General features: G+C 36.6%; 1 protein-coding gene across 2 annotated transcripts in view; it reads left to right on the plus strand.

The window, feature by feature from the left end:
• The window catches only part of GRIA4 (glutamate ionotropic receptor AMPA type subunit 4), a gene marked incomplete at both ends in the record, with an annotated part of 224588 nt that overhangs the window by 169727 nt on the left and 27596 nt on the right, over positions 1–27265 (plus strand). For both annotated transcript variants that reach the window (XM_084306321.1, XM_084306320.1), the window contains 4 exons: positions 298–504; positions 6922–7292; positions 8649–8847; positions 14049–14296. In XM_084306321.1, the coding sequence (XP_084162447.1) occupies positions 298–504; positions 6922–7292; positions 8649–8847; positions 14049–14296 (1025 nt within the window). The remainder of the gene's footprint in view (positions 1–297; positions 505–6921; positions 7293–8648; positions 8848–14048; positions 14297–27265) is intronic.

Raw genomic sequence — 27265 nt, forward strand, 5'->3', positions numbered from 1 at the left:
TACACTGCAATAAGGTCTTTCATTTAGCACAAAGTAGAATTTATATGTATTCTTGGGTATTTTTTGTATTTATAATTTGTAAAGATTGATAAATCTTGTGAAATGCGTAAGTCAAATTACAGTATAAATAGAATGTATCTCCAGAAGGATTTCTGCTCATATATTTAAATTTAAATGTGCTAATACCTTTTATGTATTTTTGATAAAAAATGTGTTATTCCATCGTTAGATTACATGTTGTTTTTCAGAGTATATTCTGTATACTTCTCCTTTACAGTTCTACTTCTTTCATTATAGGAAGCCCCATATGTTATGTTCAAGAAAAACCATGATACGTTTGAAGGGAATGACAAGTTTGAAGGATACTGTGTAGATCTGGCATCAGAAATTGCAAAACATATTGGTATCAAGTACAAAATTGCCATTGTTCCTGATGGAAAATATGGAGCAAGGGATCCAGAGACAAAAATCTGGAATGGGATGGTGGGAGAACTTGTTTATGGGGTAAGCATATCAATTTTTGAAGCAGGTTTTAATTTATTGTAGCATTAGTCATAAAATAGGAAGTATATGTGATTTTATTAAACCGTGGGGTCACAGAAAAGAAACAGAATTCTGTTTCATATCTCTGTGTTTTCATTTATTGTCAAGAGAAAATTAAATATCGTCATGCAAATTCTGCTGTTTATTCAACTAGTACCTTGTGACATTAGAACATCCAGACTTTCTACATCCTTTAAAAGTTTGTTATCATTATAATAGAAATAATAGAGGGCCATTGAGGCCATGTATTCCTGATACATTGTTAAACTTAGTTGGGAAGAATAGCAGTCATTTGCTCATTTTCCTGGAATGGGGACAGATCTTTGAGAAAATATAGATATTTAGACTAGTCTGAAAAATGGAGAATCCGTCATCATATTAAGATATATAATAAGCAGAGTGGCATATAAGCAAGAAAACCTGACCCTTCAGCATATATTATACAGTGATCTGGAGAATTCTTCTGAAGAGGATAATAATTAAGAATTCTTTTGGCAAAGTTGTAATAAAGAAAATAGTTTCAACAAGCCCAAAGAAATACTCGTAGTGTTTGGTGTCACCAAAAGTAGCGAAAGGTCAGAGATGTGCTTGCTGATTACTTCATCTGCTGATACCTGTACTGAGAATAAATCAGAATTTTTACAGAAACTAATAATTTTTTTGAAATTGTTTAGGTGAGAAAATTTCCACCAATAAATATGTCACATGCTTCAACCTATATGAAAAACAATAGCATACCAATTCATATGTTACAGTTTTGGTTAGAGCCTTAAAATTCTAGTGGCGGATAGGGCCATGTGTGGAAAAAGCCTGGTGGTTTTCCTAGCAACATCTTTTCTGTTCCTTTCTATCAAGTAAAACTGATAAATTTGGTCAAAGTCTTCTCTGTTAGCATCAGTTCAGGGATCTCATCAACATGAAATAGATGGTGTGCTGTAAGAGTATGAGAACAATGCCCCAGAGTTTGTTGATTCTTTTCCACGTGGTAATGGGAAGATTATACCAGCCTCACAAAACCTTATGTGTCCTTGGAAGCTCTTGAAGGAGCCAACCTCACAAGAGAAAACTGAGTAATCACTAAGCATGTTTATCTGCTTTAGTGGCTTAGATAGCAGCTCAACTCTCAGAATGTTAAAAATCAAGGGATTTTTTTTGTTTGTTTTGTTTTATTTTCTGACATTTTATCAAAACGTTGGCAACTTCTTATCTGGCTTTTAATTCCAGTAGCCATCACATATATGTGATGACTATGCAGTTTTACATCAGTAGCTTCTTTTAAAACGTGAGAAATTTTACAAATTGTGAGAAAATTCCCTTGCCCAAATACCATAGAGTTTTAAAAGCTGTTTTGTTGGCCTATCATCTAGTTAAAAATTATATAGGAAACTTGAAATTACACTTTAGTTTTATGTTTGTTTTGGGAAGGTTTGTTGTTGTTGTTCTTTCTTTCTTTTTACTTGTCTTGAAAAATTTACATCATGACATCCAAACATCCCTAGTACTAGCCTGAAATACAAAGTGCAGCTGGAAAGCTCACACAGAGGTTCATGCCAGTACTGACTGGAATGTGACCTGCTGATGTTGACATAGATGAAAGCAAGGAAGCTCAAGGACATCCCACAATACATGATCAACACTTCATTTTTTGTAATGGAAAAGAATGAGGCTCGGCTTGATGGCCAAGTAACAAGCTCCTGCACAACTGTCTGTTTAGGAAGGCTGCAGTTTGATTTTGTTTTTGGAGTTGAGCTCTGGGAATCTCAGATTCTCAGGGATGCTTTTTTACTAAAAGAACTAAGAGCACTCTGCACCCAGTATATTTAGTGTACCATCCAAAAGCTTATTTAGGCTATTTCTATCCTAGTATGTCAGTGGTACCAGGGAATTCCTCTGAGCACTGGAACTCTTTTGCCTAATCTGCTAAATTATTACAATGGTCTCTGGTGTATTTTTGGCCCATAATTACTCTCCAAAACAATTTCTGGGACCAGCTGGACACTAGCATGGGGCACGGACCATTCACTATAAGCAGCTTGAATGCAGACATCCTAGTTTGGAGACTGAAGGACTTTCTTGGTGGAGATGCAGCCTGTCCCATGCCAGCTAGCCTTAGGGCCAGGAGCTCCTTCAATCACATTTACTTTTACAGGTGTAGCTTTAAAGCAAATCATTCTTCCTGTTAACACAGAAAAGTTTGCTGCTTAAGGTTTCCAGAGGGAAATCAAGAAGACCGTCCTACCTGCAACTTCCTTGAGTCCTTGCCAGATGATTTCCACAGCAGCAGATCCCCTGGGTTGTTACACTTAGAATAACAAGAAAATCAGCCCATCTTTCCTGCAAAGCTCTGCTGTAAGGGAATGTTCATCTTCTCTGTTAGATCCCCAAATCATAATCACAAATAGTCTGAGTATTTGGGTGAGCTTCAAGCAAGGCTTTTTATATGCAGCCAGGATTGAGATAATTTGCAACTGAATTAGCAAGGTATCAAGACAACCTGTTTGGGAAACATTTTACAGATACTAATCCCCAGGTAAATTAAAGGATAAATAGATGGTTTCAGGTCAACCAGTGAGAGCGGACCTTTCCCAAGCCATATAAGATACTCCCTTCCACCCCTGTTCTTTCCACCATGCCACAATGCCTTGGTGCCACTAATGCCACATAGCCCTACTTGTGTTACCAAGGGTGGATGCATGTGCCAATTTAATCTCATGTTACCTCGACACCCATACGCACATCAGGTTGTGGCAAGGATTGTTTTATTTATTTATTATTAGTTTTTCCCAATGCTATATTAAAAGCTATCAGGAAATCTTGTTCATTTGTCCCTGATATATCCGAATGCCCTCCATAGTCCCTCGTGGGACTATGTAGCCCTTGATGATAACTAGCTTGCTCGGAAAGAAATGCTGTCTGGGATTGAAATGCCATTAACCATGTGTAACAGGTGTTTCCAAATGCAGTAATAGTCAGTCCCAATTAAATATTCATTCTCCTGACACAAAATGCTACTCTTTCACTGCTTAACACAAAAGGTCAGAATTCAGTTCTGTTTAAAATCTGAGAAGCTACGTGCTTTTGAAGTTGAAATTACTTGCTGCTTTTCTCAGACAGCTTTACTACCTTCATACAGCTTGCACCAAGCAGATTTTATTCACAAGGTTGCAGTAATGTGTTCTGGAAAAGTGAAAATCTCTACCACCAAACTTAATCTAGTCCCATTGTATAGAATTGAAAGGGTGCAGAATCCATCTGTACTTATAGTGGTGTAGCCTTGATTGAAATGCTATTACAGATGCAGTTGTTTCAAGTGTGAAGTATCGTTAGTCTTTGTCAAAATAAATTTCACTGGGAACTAAATCATGAGTAGTTTGCACAACTGTTATATTGTTAATCATTTAAATCCATAATTATATGGTGTACATTAACTGAGCAAAGCAGAAACACTGGTATTTGTAATGCACGGCTATTGTCACTATTTAGCTTTCAACAAGGAGTTTATGCAAACCTTAACATGTCGCACAGTAGTCCTACAAAAATTGTAAATAGTATGATCAGATTCAGTAGGCTGCATTTTTTCCAAGTATTAGGCATCTAATTGTGATCTGTGTACTTACATTCATTGACATGAAAATGATTTATCTATGTTATGAACAATCTGACATTAGACTGCTACTGTAGTGAAATGGAATAAGTTCCTATTTCTTCTCTTTAACTCTTTAGCGTAGCATAGATGGTTTGTTCCGATGTAGTTCTAGTTCTGCATGTGTTCTGCAGGCATTTTAATTTGGTAAGATGCAGCTCATCCAATGTTTCGCATACAACATGCAGAGTGCTAATTAGGTCTTTAAATTAATCTCCACAGCTACCACCAAAACGGTGCTGTCACTTTTCCACCTTACATCATAAAAACTAATGACCTTCAGGGATCCCTGTTTTAAGGCCAGTCACAATCTGCAGACCTACACACACATACACAAAATCAAATCTTAGCCAACACTTTTGAAGCCCAGTAACCGAGATGAACATTTATACCAAGCATTAATAAAGATACCACTAGGTGACAAATACAGCAAAGATTAGCAGTTGTAGATCCCAGTTTCCCTGAGCCATTTCATTTCAAGGACTCCACATTAGGCATTCACAGCAACTAAAATTTAGGGATATAAAATAACTGACTCTTAAACCATTATTCTAGAAAAAGGAACTGATGAGTGAGATGAAACACAAAAATATGCTGCAGTGCCAGTAAACCAAACCATCATACAGTCCTTAGACTACAGGCACCATAATCTACTTACAACTGTCAGAACATTTTAAAATATATTTTAGATGTTATTTCTTTTTCATATTTTTTACTGATAACATATAATTTATTTCAGTCAGACTCATGAAATTATAAGACATCAAGAAGTAAGATTTTTTAAAATGCCCTATATTACAGAATTTACATTAAAATTTAGAGAATTAGTGATATTATTATGTTTACCCAAGCTGTTAGCACCAGAAATGTCTGATACACTTGCAAAATTGTGATTTTAATTGTATTGCTTAAATTGTGATAAGTTTACATAAAATTATAATAAGTGTTTGCATCACAACTATTTCAGAATGAGAGATATAACCTGGTGATTAATATCTAATACTTTAAATATAAATTTGCATTTTGGGGCTATTGCATTGGAATGAGATATTTCTTTTGAATTATTCAAAATTATACAGCTACCAATACAGATTAAAAAAAAAAATACATTGCATTAGTATTAAATTAAATTCCATAATATATATATATATGTATAACTGTATATAAAATAACAAGAACATATTACTTTAAGTGCTTTTATCTGTTTTAAAGTTTTGAGATGACAAATATCTTATACTGCAGTTTCTTTTTTTCTTTATCATACAAGCTATTTATGTAACACTTGAATTAGACAAACTATTTAAGCACATCCTTAATTTTCAGCATGTTTTAATCTCATTGAAATTGATGGGATTTAAATATATCCTTGTGTATTTTACTGAATATGAATATCCTTAAGAACTTACTAAAAGGCAAACATGCTTAAATGATTTGATAAACTGTAGAATATGTACTGTATCTGAAGATGTTGCTCAGTAAGATGAATTTGGGCCAACTGAGTATTTAGAAAAGAAAAGAAGACAGTTATATTATGAATAGCTCCCTTGTGCCTGTGAAGACAACTGGGCCTGGGATGGGGGGATATACAGGAAGATTATCTCATATATTGAGGCCTGAAGGGAGGTTTTGGGTCCACCTTATTTACAACAAAAATGAAGTATTTTTAAAATATACTCTTTAGACCATCAGCTAAGATGTCCAGGGTAGCCAGAGAGACAGGGCTCTGCTTTGTGAGTCCTCTTGGGACAATGAACAGGAGAAAGGTTTCAACAGCTTCTGCATCTCTGCTCCTCTCCTACCAGTGCATATTCTGTCCCAGTTGCTCTTACAATTCCCAGCTTATATACTGCTATAATGACAGCTTTAGCATGCAGGGCAAGGCAAGGCAAGGAGTAAACCTTGGTGTAATATGGAGTGACTGAGCAAAAACCTACACATTAGCTCAGCTGCAATACCTTTATAGTTAATGTAGACATCATTGTTAGCAGTCCTAATCACCATCATCATTGGTAATGATTCATTCAAGACTGGCATTTCATTATAAAAAATTTTAGAGAAAAAAAATTCTCTCTCTTTCTGATGGAAATGGATTCAACACAATTTCCATCCTTTACTTGCATAATTTTGCACATCTATTTTCTGTATACTTGCTTTTTTACACTGTTTAAAACTTGATTCATTCTTACAGAACTATCTTTCCCCCAAGATATTTTGTGTAGTTTTATGGCATTGTGATATTAATTAATCACCTTTGCTGCTTCACAGAATTTCAAATTTACTTGTTACTACGAGCTGGTTTGCCCATAAAAATGATTGTACCTTATGAAAATACAATAATAAATAACTTTTTCTGGGATCTTATAAAATAATTTCTATACATTCATTGACAATAAGGCCATTCTTGTTTTGCATTCTTACTTTAATTCCTTTACAATAATTTTAAATTAATTCCTAAAATTATCTACCTACACTGCTGCTCACCTCTGCAAGATCTCAGAGTCTTCCCCTTAGCAGGAAAATAAAGTATTTCTGTAATTTTGTAAAATAAAATTCTGCAATGTATATATGACTTACTAAAAGCATATTGACTGTAATAGAAAGAAACAGAAACATGGTGTAAAGAACATAAGCCACAGTGTTCTGATGTTGATAACATACTTTTGGAATTAGCTGCTTAGCTGAGTATAAGTCATCTCCAATTAATATATACATCTATATTTCTTTTTTCTTTATAGAAAGCAGAGATTGCTGTTGCGCCTCTGACCATCACTTTGGTACGAGAAGAGGTCATTGATTTTTCTAAGCCTTTTATGAGTTTGGGGATATCCATTATGATCAAAAAGCCCCAGAAATCTAAACCAGGAGTGTTTTCCTTCTTGGACCCTTTGGCGTATGAGATCTGGATGTGCATAGTCTTTGCCTACATTGGTGTCAGTGTGGTCCTGTTCCTAGTTAGCAGGTTTAGCCCATATGAGTGGCACACAGAAGAACCAGAGGATGGGAAAGAAGGACCCAGTGACCAGCCTCCCAATGAGTTTGGCATATTCAACAGCCTCTGGTTTTCCCTGGGTGCCTTTATGCAACAAGGATGTGATATTTCCCCAAGGTTTGTGTCAAATCTTTTTACATTTGCATTTTATCTTCAACACTGAAGCATAAAATCTTCCTTTTTATTTTCCTGGCAGTGTTTTGAGGTTCATTCTTTAGGAAGTCTTTTCATTTTTCTTTTTTAATAGCTGTGATAAGGGCAACAGAGAATCTGTTTTGAATTTCAGACATTATTATTTTACATATGTCAAAGTGCATAAATCACAAACAGCTCTCAGAAACAGCAGGTACACACAGGGGCAATTCCACTGAGTTGACTACAGAGGAATTGTGTTGTTGCTAAATTAATTCCATTGTATTGCAATTATGAAATGCACACTATTATGCTGAGTATTTGCCTTGCATGAATGAATGTCCCATTTCTGTTCCCTATTAAGATCTGTAGCACTGCTTCCAGGATATCACTGTCTACAAGAGAGACAATATTTGATCATCTGTTTCTGAGAAGCCACCTTGTATTGCCAAACTAGACCTTACAGAGTAGGTTACCTGAGATGTAATATGTGACCCCAGTCCTGAATTTCTCAACCTTTTTAGATGTTCTGGAACTTTAGTGTGCAGTAACTACAACTTCTTATTTTGACATTATGACCCAATCTTTCAAACTTGTATTAACAGTGAGATTTTGACAGCATTCAGCATTGGCTTAACTCTGCTGTTATTGAAGTTAGCAATAAAATTGCTGCTGATTAATTGATTAATTCTAGATTAATATGTTACTCTTCAACAGCCTTCTCATCAAATTACCAGTGTTAAAATGGAAAATATATTTTTTACTTAACATAAACATGTTTCCACTAGATACTTGCTTCTTAAATAACAAAAAAGTGAAAAAGTCAAATTTTTATAGTAGCTTGTAGGATGTTTGATAAGTTTGTGATAATTGAACATATGCTGTATGGGTGACAGGAACATTTTAATCCCAGAGCCAATATAACCTATGTGCTAAGGCTTTTTTTTTTTTTTTTTTTTTTTTTTTTAAGTGACAAAACATAGAAAGCTACTAATTTGCAACTACCATGCTTTACTTTTGTCTCCCAAAAGTGATTATCTACCCAGGATTTTTGACAAAATGTTTTCCATGTTAAGCATTTTCTGAAATAATAAGAATATTGGGATTACTGTTCAATAGAATTCATACTTCTGTATATGTGTGATGTGTTTAGTACAGTGGACTCTGTACCACAGGCATTAAGATTCAAGAGAAAATGCATATATTAGAATTCAAAGAGCAAATAATCTCCCTCCCATTAATTGTTACATAATGACGTGTTCTGTAATAACATTGCCTTCTCTCTTTCTCTCTTTGTGGCTTAAGAGACAGGAAAATGTGCATTATCTTATTCATGTTTAGATCCCTCTCAGGTCGCATTGTTGGAGGTGTCTGGTGGTTCTTCACGCTCATCATTATTTCATCCTATACCGCTAACCTCGCTGCTTTCTTGACTGTTGAGCGAATGGTCTCACCCATAGAAAGTGCAGAAGACCTTGCCAAACAAACTGAAATTGCTTACGGGACACTGGACTCAGGGTCAACCAAAGAGTTCTTCAGAGTAAGTTGACATATCCATTAGAACAGCTCTCCCTACTGACCACTCTGATAAGATGTTTGGAAGGGTGAAATGTTATTTTGCAATCATATATAATATGCTTTGTAACTCCTGCAATACTTTATCTACATTTTTACCCCCTGACACCATTTGTTGGAGTTTCCAGTTATTTTAATTTGTGGAAAGCTTATTGATCCTGTCACAATGGGGAAAAGAGCTGCCCCAAGGGATACTGGAGCCAGTGATAATTAAAGCAGCATTGCACTATTGATTCATTTGAAGCTACAGCACTGAAATGATGTGCAGCATTGAAGCTCTATGATGATAACATGCAGTCTTGCAGGTTTTGCTTCTACTTATGGATTTGGCTGTGTGCATTTTGCTTTAGGGTCTTGAGTGGTGGATAGGAAATGCATTTTTTAATTTGCTGACTTTCAGATGAATAATAAAGAAAAAATATATCTTGGGGGAATGTGGTTGTAGCATTAGGAAATAGCCTAAATAAGCAGTTATATGTCTGTGCTGTCTCTATTGATTACTTAATTTTCATTTGCTTTCCTGTGCTTGTGTGGTTATATGTAATCCTCTTCCTTTGCCAGCTGGAAAACAGGAAGCCTGGACATCACAGAGTACATCATAAACAACCTTAGCTTAGGGATATGGTTTAGTGGGGACTGTTCATGTTAGGTCAGAGGTTGGACTCGATGATCTTGAGGTCTCTTCAAACCTAGAAATTCTGTGATTCTGTGTGATTCTGTGAACCCATCCTGCTTTATTTCATATCTCTAGCAGATGAAAGTTAAGCTTAGGTGACTGAAGGTGTGTTTGAACATGGCTCTGAATAAATGTTGTAAGCCAGTAATTCTTCCTTGGAAATTAAATTGTTCAGGACTATTATTTATCTGAAAGCTAGAGGTTAGGCCATTTTTAGAGGAAAAGAAGATGGGGCGATAATTTCTTATTGTCTTACTGAAAGGGAACTGTTCTGTGTCCCACGTAGCTTGACTGTTTTCAGCTTGGCCAAACTGAAGTCACTCAGTCATAAACCAAATTATGAATGGAATTTGTGAACTACAGGCAGTACCAATTCCAGGGCAGCTGCTGAGTGTCCTTCAAAAGGTCTGTAGTGAAATAACTGTTTTATTGCAAGTGATAGCCCCAGAGGGAACTTGAAGATATTTTCTTGCATACTTTTAGCTATAAAATGATGATGTCTTATAAGACACAAATGGCATTTAATGAACACACAATACTTCAGCCTTCACATAATGAAGCTGTCCAGGGAGGTTAGTCTAAGTTAGTTTTCTAGATTTCTTCTGTAGACATTGCAGAAAGAAAAGCACCCTAACATATCCTGTATGGGACAAATGTATTATGATTAAATAAGTCACCCTTTAGAGTATATTCCTCTTTACATCAATTCTAGAAGAATTCCACATAAATTTCTAGGATGCTTGGTACTTCATTTTTAAAGGATGTGTTTCAGTGACAGATGTCTACACCTGTCTTCTTCTATAGCCAGTGTGTTGCTATACACCTAAATATGAAGTTATAGATGCTTTCTCAGAGCATCATTTTTTTTACTCAGGTAGTAAGAACTTAGCTTTTGGTCCCTCAAAGCCTTGATTTCAAATCATATGCCTGCCAAAGTATTCTGTATTATTTTTCTACATCCATGCTTAGACAATAGATTCTTCTTTAGGTCAATTTGTGCAAATACAGGCATTTAATTCTGGGAACTTCAATTTTAGTATACCACAAGTTAAGACAGTAACCACAGCATATGCATTTGAATAGTTCTTTCCACCAGAATGAAACTGTGATGATAGTTAAAGCCATGACACTGGGAACCAAGCAGGTTTGTTTAATTTTTGATGTTTTAACTTCTTGCATTTTCAAGGGTATCCAGTACTTGCAGGTTTTAATGTGATGGTGCAAAAATGAATTCCCAAGGAAGTACAACAGAGCAAAAAAAATGAATTTTTTTCTTAAGAGTGTCAAAAAATTTTTACAAGCCATTGTTTTGAAGTAAAGAGGTTAGGTCTTTTGACATATAAATTGTCTTGGTCAAAAAAAAAAAAAAAAATCATGATTCTTTTTAATCCTGTAAACAGCAACTTTTTTTGTATGAATCAATATTTCATATAATTGTCAAGATGTCTCCTTAAAAAGAAAAATATTCTTTGACCATCTATGACAGACATTATTTCACTCTAATCTTATAGTGTTAAGAGAAAGAAGTAAAACTGATGTTTATATTTTTGCCTTTTTTTCAAAATATAAAAGGAAACATTAAAAGTAACCCCAAACACTCCCAAGTTGCAGATGCAGAATATGATGCTTTATCAGGTTTTAGATTTATGATTTTATTTTTTTTTTATGGCATAACTGAAGCCCTGTCATCAACTGGTTTCTAATCACTGCAGAAGTACAGTAATTGCTAATGCTATTTTATGCAATATTTCTAAAAAATGTTTTGCACAAAACAGGGACAAAGATAAAATATCACTGATGGACAAAACTGCATAATGTATAAATTCAGACCTCGCCTCAAACAATAGTACAAGAAGGCTTATTTCCCAATTCTAACAGGTTTCCCAATTCCAACAGATTTTTTTCTTTTTTTTTTTTTTCTTTTTTTTTTCTTTTTTATTATTTCTTTGGTTTGTTTGGAAGCAAACATCATCAGTTTTAGAATTAGAGTCATGGGTAACTTTTCCATTAGTGATTACTGTCTGGATGAGTCTGATCCTTCAGGACATTTTTTTATCATTTGATCATTTCTGATCAAAATGTCAGAAAATCAGAACAGCTATTCATTCGGCTTTAAATCCAGACTGAAAACAGAACAAGAAAAAGTCATTTTAAAGACATCATTAAGAAAAATAAGACTTTGATTCTACCGGCTGTTTACTCTTACTCCATGTCTTGGAAACAGCAAGAGTTGAAAAAAGCAGCTTGAACAAGCTGCCTTTTCAAAGCAGCTTCTTCAAGAGGAAAAAGCTTAGCTTTAGCAGTCTTACTCAGAAAAAGCCCTAAAAGAAAATCATTCTGGCCTGACTGACTGCAGGGGAAAGCTACAAAGTTTTCTCAGTATGATAATAAGGAATATCTGTTGGTTCGCTCTTCAGTTTTAACTCCGAGTTGACATGTATATGTTGAATGTTAACAAATGAAATCTTGGGAGAACATTCTCACAGAGCAGATGACTTGTTACACTTTCCATATTTTTTGTCTCTTGATAAGCAAAGGAAACTAAATCCTGAAAAAAAAAAAAAAAAAAAAAAAAATTAAATGCAACTTTTTAATTGGTTTAGGGTGTAATTTCTTATTCCTAATACTGTTATTTTATGTGTAGCATGTTTTTAGTTTTGAAGGATAGTGACCTATTATATGTTTATCTCATTATAAGAATTTTAAGGTGTAAGTGATTGAAAGTGAAGGTAGACAAAGGCAAGTAAATACTCTTGAAATTAAGCCTGATTCCTTACTGTTCTCTTCCATTTTTTTCTTCCTGTAAGTTTAAATCCATGAAATTATAGTAGTATAAAGCAAAAGGAACACATGGCTTTCTTGGCTTAGGCTCTGCTCTTAGTCACTATTATGTAAATGAAAAGTAGATGTGTCTGCAGTTGAAAGAGAGGATGACAAGTCAGGATGTGATTATGGACATACACAACTATTATTCATTTAAGTTTTATTGTGTTTGACAGATAAAATGGTGCATATAGACAAGCTATAAAAAAAAAGAAAGGATTATTTGTGTGGTATTTGTATTGAACAATTCCGTTTAAATGTGTCTTACATTCAAGTTGGATGTACTTCGGTAACAAACCAGTAATAATACAATCAGTCATTAATTGCTAAAAGGAAGTGCCTCAGGGAAATTACTCTTACCTATGCAAAGGCTTGGTTCCAGGCTTTTTTAAGCCACTCTAAATTTAAATAACACCTAGATGATAAGACTTTATATTTGTTTAAATATTCCAAAATCCTTTGTTTTGGGGCCTTATAATAATTAATATTTTCCTGATGTGCTCAGCATAGCATAGGAATGGGCTCACATATCAGTCCTTACTTTGCTTGAAATTTTTGTTGACTCAGAGAAAAGCTGACTTGAGTCATGGGTAGAAACAGTCTTTTTTACACCATGCATAAAAGAAGACAAATGCCATCTCTCATTAAATAAAAACACTAGATAATGTTCAGCTGACACATTGCTGCTATGCATATACGTATCGCTGTTGCTAGATGAAGCAGAGGAGTTGCTGAATTAATGTAACAAGCATGGGAAGCTTCTCATCATGACAGTAGTCTTACCACTGAGGTTTCCAATTTCAAATTCTTCCCTTCCTATTTTTCTTTAATACATGTTTTATTTTTTTGCTTAAATTTTATTTTTGCTAAAGTCTTTATTTGTGATTCCACCACACCTTCCAAGCCAGGCACATCTCCAGCTAAGCCATGAATTCTTGCACATTCTTTGAGCAATTTCTTACCCAATTACTTGCAAGATCAGTCTTTGAAATAAACCCACTGATACTGCAGTTCTAAAAACATACCTAATATTTCTTTAAGACAAAATACTCCCAGAATTATGTTTCCTTTAATAGCATATTTCATCAAGTTTGATGTTTACATCTTTTATTGTGACCCATGTCTTGAAATGTTGTGCAGACTTTCTGAATGTAAGTTGAATCAATTCTGGACTCTGAATTACCAAATAAGCAGAAATCTTATTTAAGCTATTGTACTTTTAATGCTGTAAGAAGAAGGTGTTAGAGCTAAGAATTGTCTCCAGATTTATCTCAGTATTTATGGGGGATTATTTTATTTTTTCTCTTTCCCAACTTTGTTATGTATATGTATTTTGCATATAATTCCCTAAAACACACTTTATAACACTGACAACGTGAACTGCCTTAACCTAACAATAAATTCAGGGCTTAGCTATATAGTTACTTTATTGTAACTGATGAAGGCTAACTGGGCCTAAACATGATATGTGATTTTATAGTATTTGTATTTTTTTTATTTTTTTTTTAATAGTCATGAAATTAAAAAAAAAAAAAATCCTTATCCAAGTCAGATTTTCCCAACCCCACTTGTTTGAAAAATTAAATGCTACTGATTTTATTTTGAATAGTGCCACTCTGAAATGTTGCAACATTCTTTTGTTCTAACTTCTTTTTGATTTTCTCCAGAGATCAAAAATAGCAGTGTATGAAAAGATGTGGACCTACATGAAATCAGCAGAGCCATCAGTGTTCACTAGGACTACTGCAGAGGGAGTAGCTCGTGTCCGCAAATCCAAGGGCAAGTTTGCCTTCCTGCTGGAGTCTACCATGAATGAATACATTGAGCAACGAAAGCCTTGTGACACCATGAAAGTGGGAGGAAATCTGGATTCGAAAGGATATGGCGTAGCCACACCGAAGGGTTCTCCATTAAGGTGGGTGGAATAGTATAACAATATAAAATGTGTTGTTATAGTATTCCACCTTCCCTGATGTCCCTGATATAGCTCTTTTTGTTTTGTGTGTGAACATGGTATGTTATTTTTCTTTTCTTCCATTTCATATTTTGTTGATCAACAAAGGTAACAGTTTCTAATTGCAATATGGATTTAGCAGCTATAGTTGGCATATCTTTCGAGGCCATATAAAAACCAAACTGGTTGAACACTAGCTACTTGAAGTCAGCCTCAATAGAATTAACATCACCTATTCTATTTCATCAGCTTTTTCACCAAATTCAACCCTTTATAGCAGTATTATGCATACATTATCCACATCAGTATCTGCCTACATGTTATGTTTCGTTTATTGATCTTGGCTGCTAATTTCTGAATAAGAAGTTGCTTGTAATATCTTTTTTTTTCAAATATCATCACTTAAAGGCAATCATTCCTTCATTAAAGTAGCTTCATTAAAGTACTTTTACTAAAGCACCTTCTTATTTAGGAAAAAAAAAAAAAAGTTTATGTTTTTAGCATTATGCATTTCAGTACTGCCTTCAAACTTACCAGTATTTTTGTTTTCTTGGTATCAGACACACTCAGTCAAGTAGGAAAGTTTTTGATTACCAGAGAGAACATCATCATTTGCTTTTCATTCAATTTTTGAGTGAAACAGAGGCATAGGCACTAGTTCTGTGTTAAAATTGGCAATATTTACCATTGTGGTGTCTTCTGAGGCAAACAGAGTTGTCTTTTTCCTATGGTAGACTTGCCAATTTTATTCAAACCATAAGAACAACTCGAAAAGTAGGGGGCTGTGGTCCATGGTGTCTTACAGCGGTAGGGTGGATGTGAGCTGGGGAGAGGAAATGGATCACGGAGCAACCAGTACTCCACTGCACAGATTTCACCCATGTTCTCACAAATAAGGGTTGAAACGGGTTTATATCAGGTTTGGTTAGCTGGCAAGATAAAAATACACAGGAATAATAGGTCCAAGACATCTAAACAAGCATTTACGTTTAGAAGGAGGAGGGCCTAGTAAGACAGTTTAATAATAACAAAATAAATAAAAGAAAATCCATTACTGTTAAGATCAAGTATGAAATCCTGGTTCCAGCCCAGCTGAAGACAAAGATCCCATATGTTTCAGTGAGGCTACAGTGTGGTCTAAGTTGGGGTCAGCAACTAACATGAAGCCAATGGGATTAACATTTTTTATGTTTACTTTTTCACCTCCTACCTTCAAATATATTTCAAAAAGGGAGAATCTTACCCAACCTGAAAATCGGACCAAATCTTCTTTCAAGCTGTCTCGACTGGCTGTCAATATCCATGCCTTTCCCAAGCCTTTCTTTCACATGTGCTAAGCTGCCTGTTCTCCTGCTGTACCCCATTCCCTCTCCAGCCCCAGTGACAAACCTCAAGCAACACGTCAGTGCTGCTCACCCATTAAAAAACATTAAGAAACAAACTTAATGTTCTGGACAAAAAGAAAGAGTAAGCAACACCTCACGTTCCTACCACCTCATCCATGTACGTCAATAGACACTAGTGCTGAGTGAAGAGGGGAAAAGCTTCCTACCCATGTGCTTTTGAAGGGAAAAGATTCAGCTGTAATTTTCAACTGCATGCTTCAGTATTTTCTGAACTGTTTGAAACTGTACAGTGTGCTGTTTTTTCTATGTTGACTGCATCTCACATGGTGGTGTGACTGCTACTGGTCAAATGACTTATGTAACTGCTGCCTGCACAGATAATTGCAGATATTGAACATGCAGTTTGAAATTCATGAAGGGCAGACTAGCTAAGATCATTACATAAATTAGTCAAAAGATATAATTTGCTGTGGGAGTTGTAAATTTTATGTTTTATTTAATAATCATAATTTCCTATTTGAGTTATGTGTAAACCACAGATTACTTGATGTAGTTCACAAATAATTACAAGTAACATATAAATGTTAAACATTCACACTCTATTCCTGGGCTGTTCAGGACTAGGGGAAAATATAATTTTTTTCAAATGAATTATTCATAGCAAATTATTTACTAAGCTCTTTGAATACCTATTTCACTTGAGGTATTCTGTTCTTAACCTTCCTCCTACCTATAATGAATATAAATCAGGAGTTTCTTCACTGAAAATACAGTAACAGCTGCATAAAATTAATGTGAGTGTATGGAGAATCAAACTGTATGTTTTCACACATGTAGCACAGACAGAAAGTGGGGGAAACATTGTCAGTTTTTTTTCCTTTAGCACAGGACTGGTGATGGTTCCCTGCCATCACATCACTGTTCCCATGTTCATTACAGAGCACACACCCATCACTTCGCTCATGCAGATGAAATCCACCTGTCAGAGTGATCCAGGGACGGTTCTCTCTGTTGCTCATGACCCTACACATGAGCGCAATAGTGGATTTTAATTTGAAACTCTTCCTTACTGGGTTCCATGCCACACTCGTGCAGTGTTCAACCAGTAGCTATTGGCTAATTTGATTTGTTCTCAGTGCTGGTGGAGTAGTAGGATTCATGCATATCACTGGATGGAAGAGAATGGGAAATGCCTGATGTGTGTTTCTTTTATGCTCACTGGGCAATACCATTCTACACATCAGGTGTGTCTCCTTCCTTCCCTCCCTTTCAGTGATATCCATTTCTAGATAACTTGATAAAAGGCTAACATTTAAAGATGAATGTGTGGTTGAGGGTGAAGACTCTGGTCACAACCAAAATTGAATTTCTCTCATAGCACTACCCAGCTGTCCCTACTGTTTCCTCTTCCCACCACGGTAGGTATCTGTCCAAAACTACTGTGTAGTAATCAGCGTGAAATAATGAGTTTTTTCCTTCAAAGGTGGTGTATTGAAAGGTGATTAACAGAGTGCCACTTCTCTGCTTAGCAAGACCTGTCTTTGTAAATGTGGTGTCACTGGAAGACGGCCTCATGGCCATTGTGGACCACCCCTGGCTTGTCTGCCTTGCCACTTGCAGCTATCTGTGTTTCTAGAGGGCAGTACCTGCAGATCTTGTACTATGCAAATCCTGCGCCTTGCATGCCTGTGCATTTCTGTTTTGGATATGTAGACATCATAGACAAGTCTGAATAGTGATGAACACAAAAGTTCTTCACTCTTAAGAGGTAATGAAAAAGGAATTAGGGGCAATGTTGTCTTAAAGGTACACTAAATGTTTTTTCTACTTTATTGTACATTGAAGCTGTTTGATGCAAAGATGTCAGGTTAAGCTAACACATCAGGAGTTGTCGTTGTTGCCATGACTGCTTTAACTGAGGGCATTGTGCTGGCCTGGCCTGCAGCCCACCATGTACAGTGTGAATGAGTGAAAGCTGGTTGGATTATCAGTGTCAGGTGAGACACTTTGAGTCCTACTAGGTTAGAGTGGCATAATTAAAAACTGTCACGTGGATAAATGTGTTGACGCATTTTAGAGATTGGTGACGGTCCTTCACCAACCTGATGAAATCCGGAGCAGCATTAAGTTCCTGCTTTTGCAATTACAGAGAGTGATTATAGAAATGAATCTAGGATTCTATATTTCATTATTCAAGTCTTTATTCTTTTAATGTAGCAAAGGAATAATTCCATGTTGACTTTAGATGGAATTGTTCATGTTCTAGCAAGGAAGGAGAAAAAGGCCACAAAGAGATAACCTGTGACGTGAGCTGACTCTTTACACCAGGTAAAGTGCCAGTTCTTCCTCCACTGAAGCAGGTGATGTGGATCCAATTTTCTGTTTGTTCTAGCAACTGGTGTGAAGTGCAGAAGTGCAATGTGAGTAAAGCTGTGGACTTCAGTTTCTATCCCTCACAAGGAAGGAGCTCCCTGGAGAGAGCTTGGAGTGCAAAAAGGCATCCTCAGGGTGCTCTGTCAATATATTATGCAGTTACCTATTTGATACAATTGTGCAGTACTTGAAAGAGCTTTAAGAGAAGGCTCTGTGGTGGAGAGACCTTTTACTTGAAGAAGCCTGTGAGTTTATGTGAATAAGGTAAAAAAGATCTGTTGTGATGGAGGTATCTGTGGGCTTTACAACCTACTGTCTTTATCTCAGTGACTTTAGCTAGTCCTATTTTTTTTTCAGGTAAATCTCTAAAATTGCAGTTCTAAGTTTCCATGTAATACTAAACCTGACAGTGTTTTCCTTTGCTTTTCATGTATATATCCAGTCTGGTCCCTTGGTTAGAAATGTGCATTTCAAGGAGAACTTTGATAATGCATGCACATTAATACAAAATACTGATAGACTTTGAATAGGATGGGATATTCCTTATTCTTTGTTTTGGACATTTTTCATTGACATGAAACAATCAGGAAAATAAGAATAAATCTGATAGTACACTTTTTATCAAATTCTGACCTTGATGTTTTCAGAGACTGGAGTATAAGGATCTTATTGTAGAAAGATTTCCCAGATCATCATTCACTGTCAAAGATTGTTAATTTGTTAAATTGTTAATACGCTATGATGAGATAGAGCCCAGTTCTCTTTCACTAGAGTTTTTCAAAGGTTTTGTACTGTGGAATCCATGAATCTTGACAAAACATAGTTTTCGCAGGAGTGGAGCTTCTGTGTGCTAGTTGTTTTGTAAGCAAATGCTTACTGTATGACCACTTTTTGATGTGCCTTATATTGTTCAAAGGACTTCATAAATTTATTTTTTAACTTATATTACACTTGGGTCACTGATGTCAGGTCTGTGCCCTGCATGAATTGGGATAGTTCTGTCAATTCAGAGAGGAAAACAGGTATTTCTTCTTCTCGCTAGCTGTCCATCCAGCTGGCAACACTTGTGTCCAAACACCTCCCCAGATCATACTGGAGACATATGCCTGTTACAGTGAGGAAAGATACAGAGGAAGCATGTTCAGTTCTTTTTCACATGTTTCTCTTATTCTGCCAGAATGCCTAGTCTTGCCCATAAGCAGTGCCGCCATAATAGAGGCAGTTGTTTTGGAAGACAACTGAATGAGCTAAAAACTGGTGTTGTTTGTTGTTTGTTTTTTTAGATGTAGAGAAGATATAGAGACAACTGGTGAACAATGGAGACTTGACAAAAAAATGTGTCAGGGGCATTGGAGAAAACAGGAATCCCTTCATAGTTACAAGGCAATCTGTTGGTATTTACAAGAACAGGATTTTACTCAGGTGTTCAACTTACTGAGATTTTAAAAAGTTATTTTTTTCTGTGATGCAAAATGATTTGAAGACTAGAATGTGATTTGTAAAATCTTATGCATATTGCAAATATGATCCCATTTTAACTGATGGCATAGATCATACTGTATGACTTCACAGAATATTCTTCCCCTTACTTAAGGCATAACAAGGCATGAAATAACACCCTGCTACCCATACACAGTGTCAGAGCTTATAGCATGTTTGTTTGTTTGTTTCTCAACTTTTCTGAAGGATTTTCTCAAGTCCTTCAGAGCTTATTGGGTTTTCTGTCAACTAAAAATAACATTTACTAGGTAGGAAGGCAGAGAGTGTGCCACTGTTTAGAAAGGAATGTAAAAGTCAGGGGTCAAAAGAAGATCAGTGAATATAAATTCTGGCAATGAATGTTAGCAAGTTGTTCCTTCAGCTGAGTCCAGGAGGCATACTTAGTTTCTGTTACCTGGATCATCTCTGATTATATATGGTTGAGACGGAATGTCTGTTTTAAAGGTAAAAATAAAAGCCTTGAGAACAAAAATCAGAATCCCAGCTTGCTCTGTTCCCTTGTGATGCTTCATGTATTAATTTTCTCATTTTTAATTAAGGTAAGGGTCTCCTCAATAAGGAAAGAGTCCAATAAAAAAGACGAAAAATTTATAAATGCACTAGACATTTGGCTAATGAGCTCTACTGCAGGATGTACAAGCAAATATATTTAAGCAAAATCTTCTATTTGGGAGATTTTTGTTCCATCTTGCATTTTTTTACAAATCGAGACAAAGTAGAAAGGTAGAAACGATCTTGACTTAAGTCACCAAATTGCAAAGAAGAGCACTGTTATTGAGAGTTTCTGATATTTGTATCTCTAGAAGAAAATATCTCATTAGTGTCCATGATGCTGCCCTCAGTGCACTTTCTCTGTTCTCTGTGGGGTGGGAAGGGAAATAGGGGAAAAAAAAAAAAGAAAAGAAAAAAAAAAAAAAGTATTTATCTTTGAATTACTTCAGAGAGACATCCCTGACCTACTTGGCTCCACAAAGCCTATTTCTGCATTGCCACTTCCAGGAAGTTTTCACCCTCAGACTTCAGGGGGTATTCATAATTGAACAAAGCTCTCTGGTCTAGAGCAGAGATCAAAGGTCACAGGAATTAGTTCTGTTGCCCTTTCTGTTTTCCCATACTAACAATGATGATACAAGGCAACAGCAGGTGAAGCTCTTCCAAGAAACTCAGTTCCCAGTTTGGTTGCACAAAATCACATTATATTACCTTTACTCATGTCATCCTGTTTCTTATGCCAGGGAAGATCCATAGGAGCTCAATAAGACCAGTTGTGAAACAAGCCTTCTGAGCAGGACAGAGAGAGTTGGTGATATTGCAGTGATAAGTACAAAGTTGCAGGCTATGGAAACAACAATGAAAAATACTAGAAAATACAATAAAATACTAGAAAATACAATAAAAATTACTGGAAAAAGTAATTTTTATCTAAACATTGCAATGGCAATATGTATTCTTAAATTTGCAGTAGATCTCAGTACAAGAGGTTCAACTAGCATTCCATTTTTCTTCTTCAGCAAAATGAGGTCTTCATTTTTTTTCCTTTGTTTTCCTTTTTTACAAGATATTTTTACAGGAGTTTTGTCCTTCTGATATTTAGTGATTCCTAAAGGTGAAATTTCTGTGCTGCCTTATAGAAGTTTTGTTGGGGCCAGTCTGTGATACTCAGGACCATAACAAGTTTTATAGCAGGCTCATTTTCTACAATCAAAAAGAAATCAAGGCATTGAAAAAAGAAAAAAAAAAAAAATTCTTCCTTTGTTTGTCTGCTCCAGGATTATTTGAATGCAAACAGAATAGGATCTTCATGATATCAAATCTGACCAAATGAAAATCTGTCAGGTTATTCACTTCTGTGTCAGGAAAAAAAGGGGCATTATATATTTAAACATAATCAATGAACTTCCCTAAAACTGTGAGTGAAGACCAAAATCTCTCAAAAATACTGATACCGTTACTGTACATGTCTTACTGACTTTCTGGAAATTTTCCAGGGCTTGATAAGAATTAATCCCCAGAGTAAGCCAGTGGGATACAAAAGGGTTATCATTGTTTCCAATCTGCAGATGCTTGGAGGAAAAAAATCTGTTTCTTGGCACTTCAGAAATAAATTTCTCCTGCCCTTTTCCCTGCCATTTCCTCTGTCCCTTGTAAAGTAGCTCAGCAGAGGGCAAGATGCAGCCTATTATATTTTAACAATGCAGCTCATTATTATTTCTGTCTTTTCTTTTTATTACAACTCTCTGGCTGTTCAGGTGTCAATTCCCAGAAAACTGCCAGGCTTCAGAATATGTATTCATTAAGGGCACAAGCCAGATATGTTTTGAAGTTGATGGTACAATTCCCACCAAGTAAAAGGCCTATCCCACTAAGATAATAATTGTCCAGGTAAATTGTAGGTAGGTTAAAGCAAGGGAGCAGGGCACTGAATGGCATCTCAGCAGCTCGTAACAATAACTCTCTGTGGAACTGACATTTGAGAAACAAATAGTACCTTCAAAACAGTTTGCAATTAATCTGTGTGGTAGTTGCAAAACTGCCCACTTCCAATTGGCGGTAAGTACCAGATGGACTCCCAAGAGACACAAAATGACCATTTAGTCTTCTATATGCAGCCTTGGCTCTTGTGAGAAATCCAAAAAGAGGCAAAATAAATAAATAAATAAATAAATAAAGGTTTGTTTTCTTTTTCATGGAGTTTCTTTGAGCTGAGAACAGTATTTTAGACTGGCACACTGAGAGACAGAGTAAGCATTATGGAGGAAGTGAACATCCCAAAAGGCAAGGTAAAAAGACATTCCCAATGAAGAAAGTGCAGAACAAACTTCAGCTCTAAAATGCAGTTGTTTCCCCACATCAATAAGATGTTCCCAAGGTGCTCAGGTTCCAGATAAAAATGACCATATATGTATCTCACAAACCAACACAAGTTTAAAAGACTACATGATAGAACAAATACTTATGGCTGATCAGTAGTCATTTCTCTGAACTGGTCTAACTTATTTGTGGTACGGAGTCAAAACTTACACTCTTTTTCTCAGTTAGCTGTCTCTAGTCATCCTTTGTGCAAGTCTGTGTGCATTTTTACAGCTAGAAGCCTTACTTCTATCTTCTGCCTTCATTTCTCTGCTACCTTTTCTTTCTTTCTTTCTCTCTTTCTTTCTCTCTCTCTTTTTTCTCTCTCTCTCTTTCTTTCTTTCTTTCTCTCTTCATTCTTTTATTCTTTAGTTTCTTCCTTCATTCCCTTCTTTCTTCATTCCTTTCTTTTTTCATTCCTTTCTTTCTTCATTCCTTTTTTTTTTTTTCATATAGCCAGAAATAGCATCTGTGCAGGAAAATCCATCTTCCTTGCATCTTTCGTTATGAGCAGCAAGGATGAGCAGGGTCTGCAGGTGAGAGCATCCCCAACACCTGGCAGCCCATCTGTTACCTCCAGGATAGGCTTGCTGTGTACATAATTACACATTAGGCTCATTTTGATCTATTGCTTATATGGTTCAATCTAGTGAAGACAAGATTTGCAACCATGTGTGCCTTAAGAGAGGCTTTTACATTTAGAGTGAGACTTTGGCTTCCTTGGTATGGATGCAGGCAACTGATTTTGCACACAGAAGTGTGGAAATTCTTTAAATAGCATTTTAGGCTGTGTCATGTGTGTGATTCAGATCAATTTTGGATCTTAAAATGGAGTCTACAGAAAACTCATTGGATGTGGTTGGTAATCTGGAAGGTATTTCCTACAATACATCTCATTTTCATGTGGGTAAGTGAAAACACCCACATTTCAGGTGCCAAAATGCAAACGCTACCAGGCAATTACCCAGGTTCTTACATTTTCAACAAAAAATTTTGAATTTGTGCTGCGTTTCCACAAATGTGTTTTACTGGTTGCAGCACAAAACAGTAAGAATGAGGATGTAGGTTGATGCTCATTTCCTTATTAGTTGTTGATGCTCATTTCTTTATTAGTTTTAATTAAAAGATTGTGTCTTTCTGTGGATAAAGCTCAGGGACCAGCCTACATTCAGATGTGCTGTGCTAAGATCCAGATCCTCAGGTTTCAATCAGTGTTATCTTACTATTTTAATTGTATTCTAGTATTACCTGCTAATAAGGTTTGTTGTTGTTTCTTTTTTCTTTTTTCTTTTTTTTTTTCCCTCCTTTAAATCTACATGAGCACATGACAATTAGTCCTAATTGTGCAGAGTTTAAATACTGTGAACACAGGCTGTGAAGGTGTAGTTGAAAGCAAACAGAAAATCATCACAGTTTCTTGAGGACTTCAGAATTTTTCCTATTACAGTTAAATAAACAGACTGCTACTTTTGGCATCTCTTTTAGACATGGGCAATTATCCAGGGTAGTTTCCAATTAGTGTGTTTTTAGTTCATCCAATTTGTAGACCACAAGAGAAGATATTATGGCATCAAATGAAATAATTGCAAACATTCGGACCACGTCTAGAATACCACATCATTTTTTGGCTTCCTAATTCAAGAACAACCATAAATTGAAGCAATTTCAGCAGAAGCTCATCAAGATGGTCAGAAGCTGGAGCACCTGCTCTGTGAGAAGCTAGGGGAGCTGGGCTTGTTCAGCCTGGAGCAGAGACCACTTTGTGGAGGATCTGATGGCAGCCTCCAGCGCCTCTGGGGAGGTCACTGAGCAGATGGATCTGGGCTCTTTGTGGTAGTGTAGGTCAGGAAGATAAAAGACATTGGACATAAACTGAAACAGAAGAGGATCAGAAGGAAAAACTTTTTTACCCATGAGGACAGTCAGGCAGTGACACTGTTTACCCAGAGAGGATTTGCACGGTTCCATCCTCAGAGGTTTTCAGGCCACAGCTGGACGAAGCAATGGGCAGCCTCGTCTGACCTTAGGAAGATATCTCCTGAGCTCTCTTCCAACCTGTGCTATCTTGTGATCCTTCTGTGACAATTACAGGTTGGACACCTCCAGTATCACATTTAATCTCCTGGAACTCCAGGATTATTCAGAAAGTGGCAGGAGCTTATAGAGGGGGTTGTGTAAATTTCCTTCTTAGTAAAAGTCCCCAGCTTGTACAAAAGTTGTTCCTAACCACCAGCCTTCAGTTATGATTTATGTGAATTGAAAGTCAGGTAGATCTCATTTATATCCCAGACTCATGCTGGAAATGCAAAATAGAGTAAGGGTATGTGAACTCAATGAAGTAAGTGGCAGTGCTGAGTATCTCTTCTTTCCCAAGGCACAGGGAGCCCTTAAGTTTCTAAGTGACCCTATAGAACTGCTGAGTGGTTGGCAGCAAGCACATTTGTGGAAATCCTAACAGCAGGGCCAAAAAGTGGAAGAGCTTTTTACTTGGGGAGTTAGAGAACACGGGATGGCTGTCTCTGACTTTTGGCAGGGTAAGCAGAAAAATCAGGAATACCTCATGGGCAAAGACTGAATTGAGAGCATGTGCACAGTCTGTCTAGTCTATCTGTAGTAAGAAAGTGACTTTCACTGGGAGGCCAGAAGGCGAAATTTTTTTGGGGGTCTGAGAAGACCCAAAGATTTCTGGGAGGCAGTGAAGTGTGGTTGACTGAGCGAGAGGCTGGAAGTCATGCCATACTGATGAGCATAATTATGATCCTGCCCCCATTTCCTGGGAGTCTTGGCAGAGGTCAGTTCACCTTCTGGCTTCAATTTTACCTCTGTAAATTGAGGGTAATGACAATTGCCCATCAGTCTTTCTTAGAAGAATAGTGAAGATTAATAGCATAGTGTTTACTGTGCTGTGAATATATAAAGTCCATTCCTGCATGAGATGTTTGTATTCTTATCTGAAGTCCATGGAGGTGTGTGCTTCAGAATGAACCCCTCAGTAGGTTTATCAGTGTCTTTGATTAAAAAGACTGTTTTAGAGGCAAAACAACAGGCAAAAAGTAGTTTTAGCTAATGGTTTATAAACAGTGCTCTATGAACATGTTCTGTCTTCACTTTAGAAAGCAATGGCAGAAATCTCCATCACCAGTGTACCCTCTTTCCTCCTTCTTTTTTATTAAAAATACATGGCAAGTGGGCAAGTATTCAGGGTGACAATTGCAATAGCTGGATCTCCCTGTCCACTGTAAAGATCAATCAGTAATTTGGGTGCTTTGTAATCTCTATAGCCTGGCTGCTTCTGTTTGAAATGTCACAAGTTTATTACAGTATTACCTGTGAGTATGTTTAGTCTACCTGGTTATGAGTGCTGGTGCATTTGCATTTCCTGCTGTGTACATGTCTGTACCAGTGGTGGCAACATCATGCAGCTGGTTGCCAAAGGGACTGGATTGCCCTTGTGTAATAATTTCACCTGATCTTCAACTGATGTTCAGCTGGCTTCAGGGCATTTTAATTATCAGCAGACTGGCTATTGGGCCAACCATCTTCTCCGGTTGCTGGCACTGTCTGTTTGTCTCAGCCTATCAGATCTTCCTCATTAACTTCTGAGACAATATTCAGACAGAAAGTCCTAGGAACTCTTCCAACTAATCCCCATTTTGGCTGCTGACCAAACAAGGCTTTATATGACACAACTGTAATTGCTTCATTTGTATGGTATTGATCTGCCATTAGGCAAAACACAATCCAGTACTTCACTAAGGCTCAAGTTATGCAGTATTATTTATTGCTTGCATTTCAGTTGCAGCTAGTGTTCCCACATGTCCCACATGGGGAATGGACCCCCTATGTTTCTCTCAGTCCCCACTTCTAATTAAAATAATGAACTTCAAAGTGCATTATAATTAGACTGAAGCTTAAGAAACCATCTCTTAGCAGGGATCTTTCCATGTATTTCCTTCTTTCTAATCCTTCTTTCTGAAGAATATCAGAAGGAAGTCACAAAGAAGCATGTAATGATACAGAAATCTCTCATGCCTCTTCTCAGTCTAATTTTAGATCTCATCACAGTGCCCCAGCCATGCAGATTTACAAGTTAGTGATCTGCTTCTGGCAATAGAAACAGCCGATTCCTCAGTGTTACCAATGGCTTCTGACATAGTGGCCATGTCAGGTTAATACTTTGTGGACACTGATGTCAGTGAATGAATTCCCTCAGAAGCAAACTGCAATTTGCCTTATAGCTTTCCCACATCAGGTTACTGTCCTCACAAGGAAAAATATAGTAAAGAAGCAGACTGCTTGTATTACAGCATTTTCAGTACAGTACAGTATGCCAATGGTTTTTGGCTTTGCTGTCACTTCATACTTCTTTCTTATTGAGGTGAGACTAGGATGGCTGAAAGTCCAACTAGATGGGCAAAAGATTGGTCTTCACTGGAAATGGAAACCTAAAATAGTTTGGTTTCTAAAATAAAAATATAGAAATTCAGCTGAATCCGGCTACTCTTCAAAATCCTGAGAATAGTAATAGTAATAAGCTGTTTTGTGTTTTTTTTTTGTTGTTTGTTTGTTTTGTTTTGTTTTGTTTTTTTCTCAGTTGCAGCTTCTGAGAGGATTCCAAGAGGCTTTTTCTCTCACCATGGCTCTTGCCACAGATACTTACATTTCTGTCACCCTAAGCATGGTTAAATGCAAGTCATCTTGCAGGAATCCTCTTCTGAGGACATCTCAGAAATGTTAGCTAGGACAGAGGACTTCTGTCACTGTTTATGGAGCATCTTAAGCTGACAGTGAGGTAGCTTGTGAAAAGGTGTGCACAGATTCTGTCAAGCATCTTTATTTGTAGAAGTCACTCTATTCCTGT

This window comes from Netta rufina (assembly GCF_964035555.1).
Source record: "Netta rufina genome assembly, chromosome: 1".
NCBI classification, from domain to species: Eukaryota; Metazoa; Chordata; class Aves; order Anseriformes; family Anatidae; genus Netta; species Netta rufina.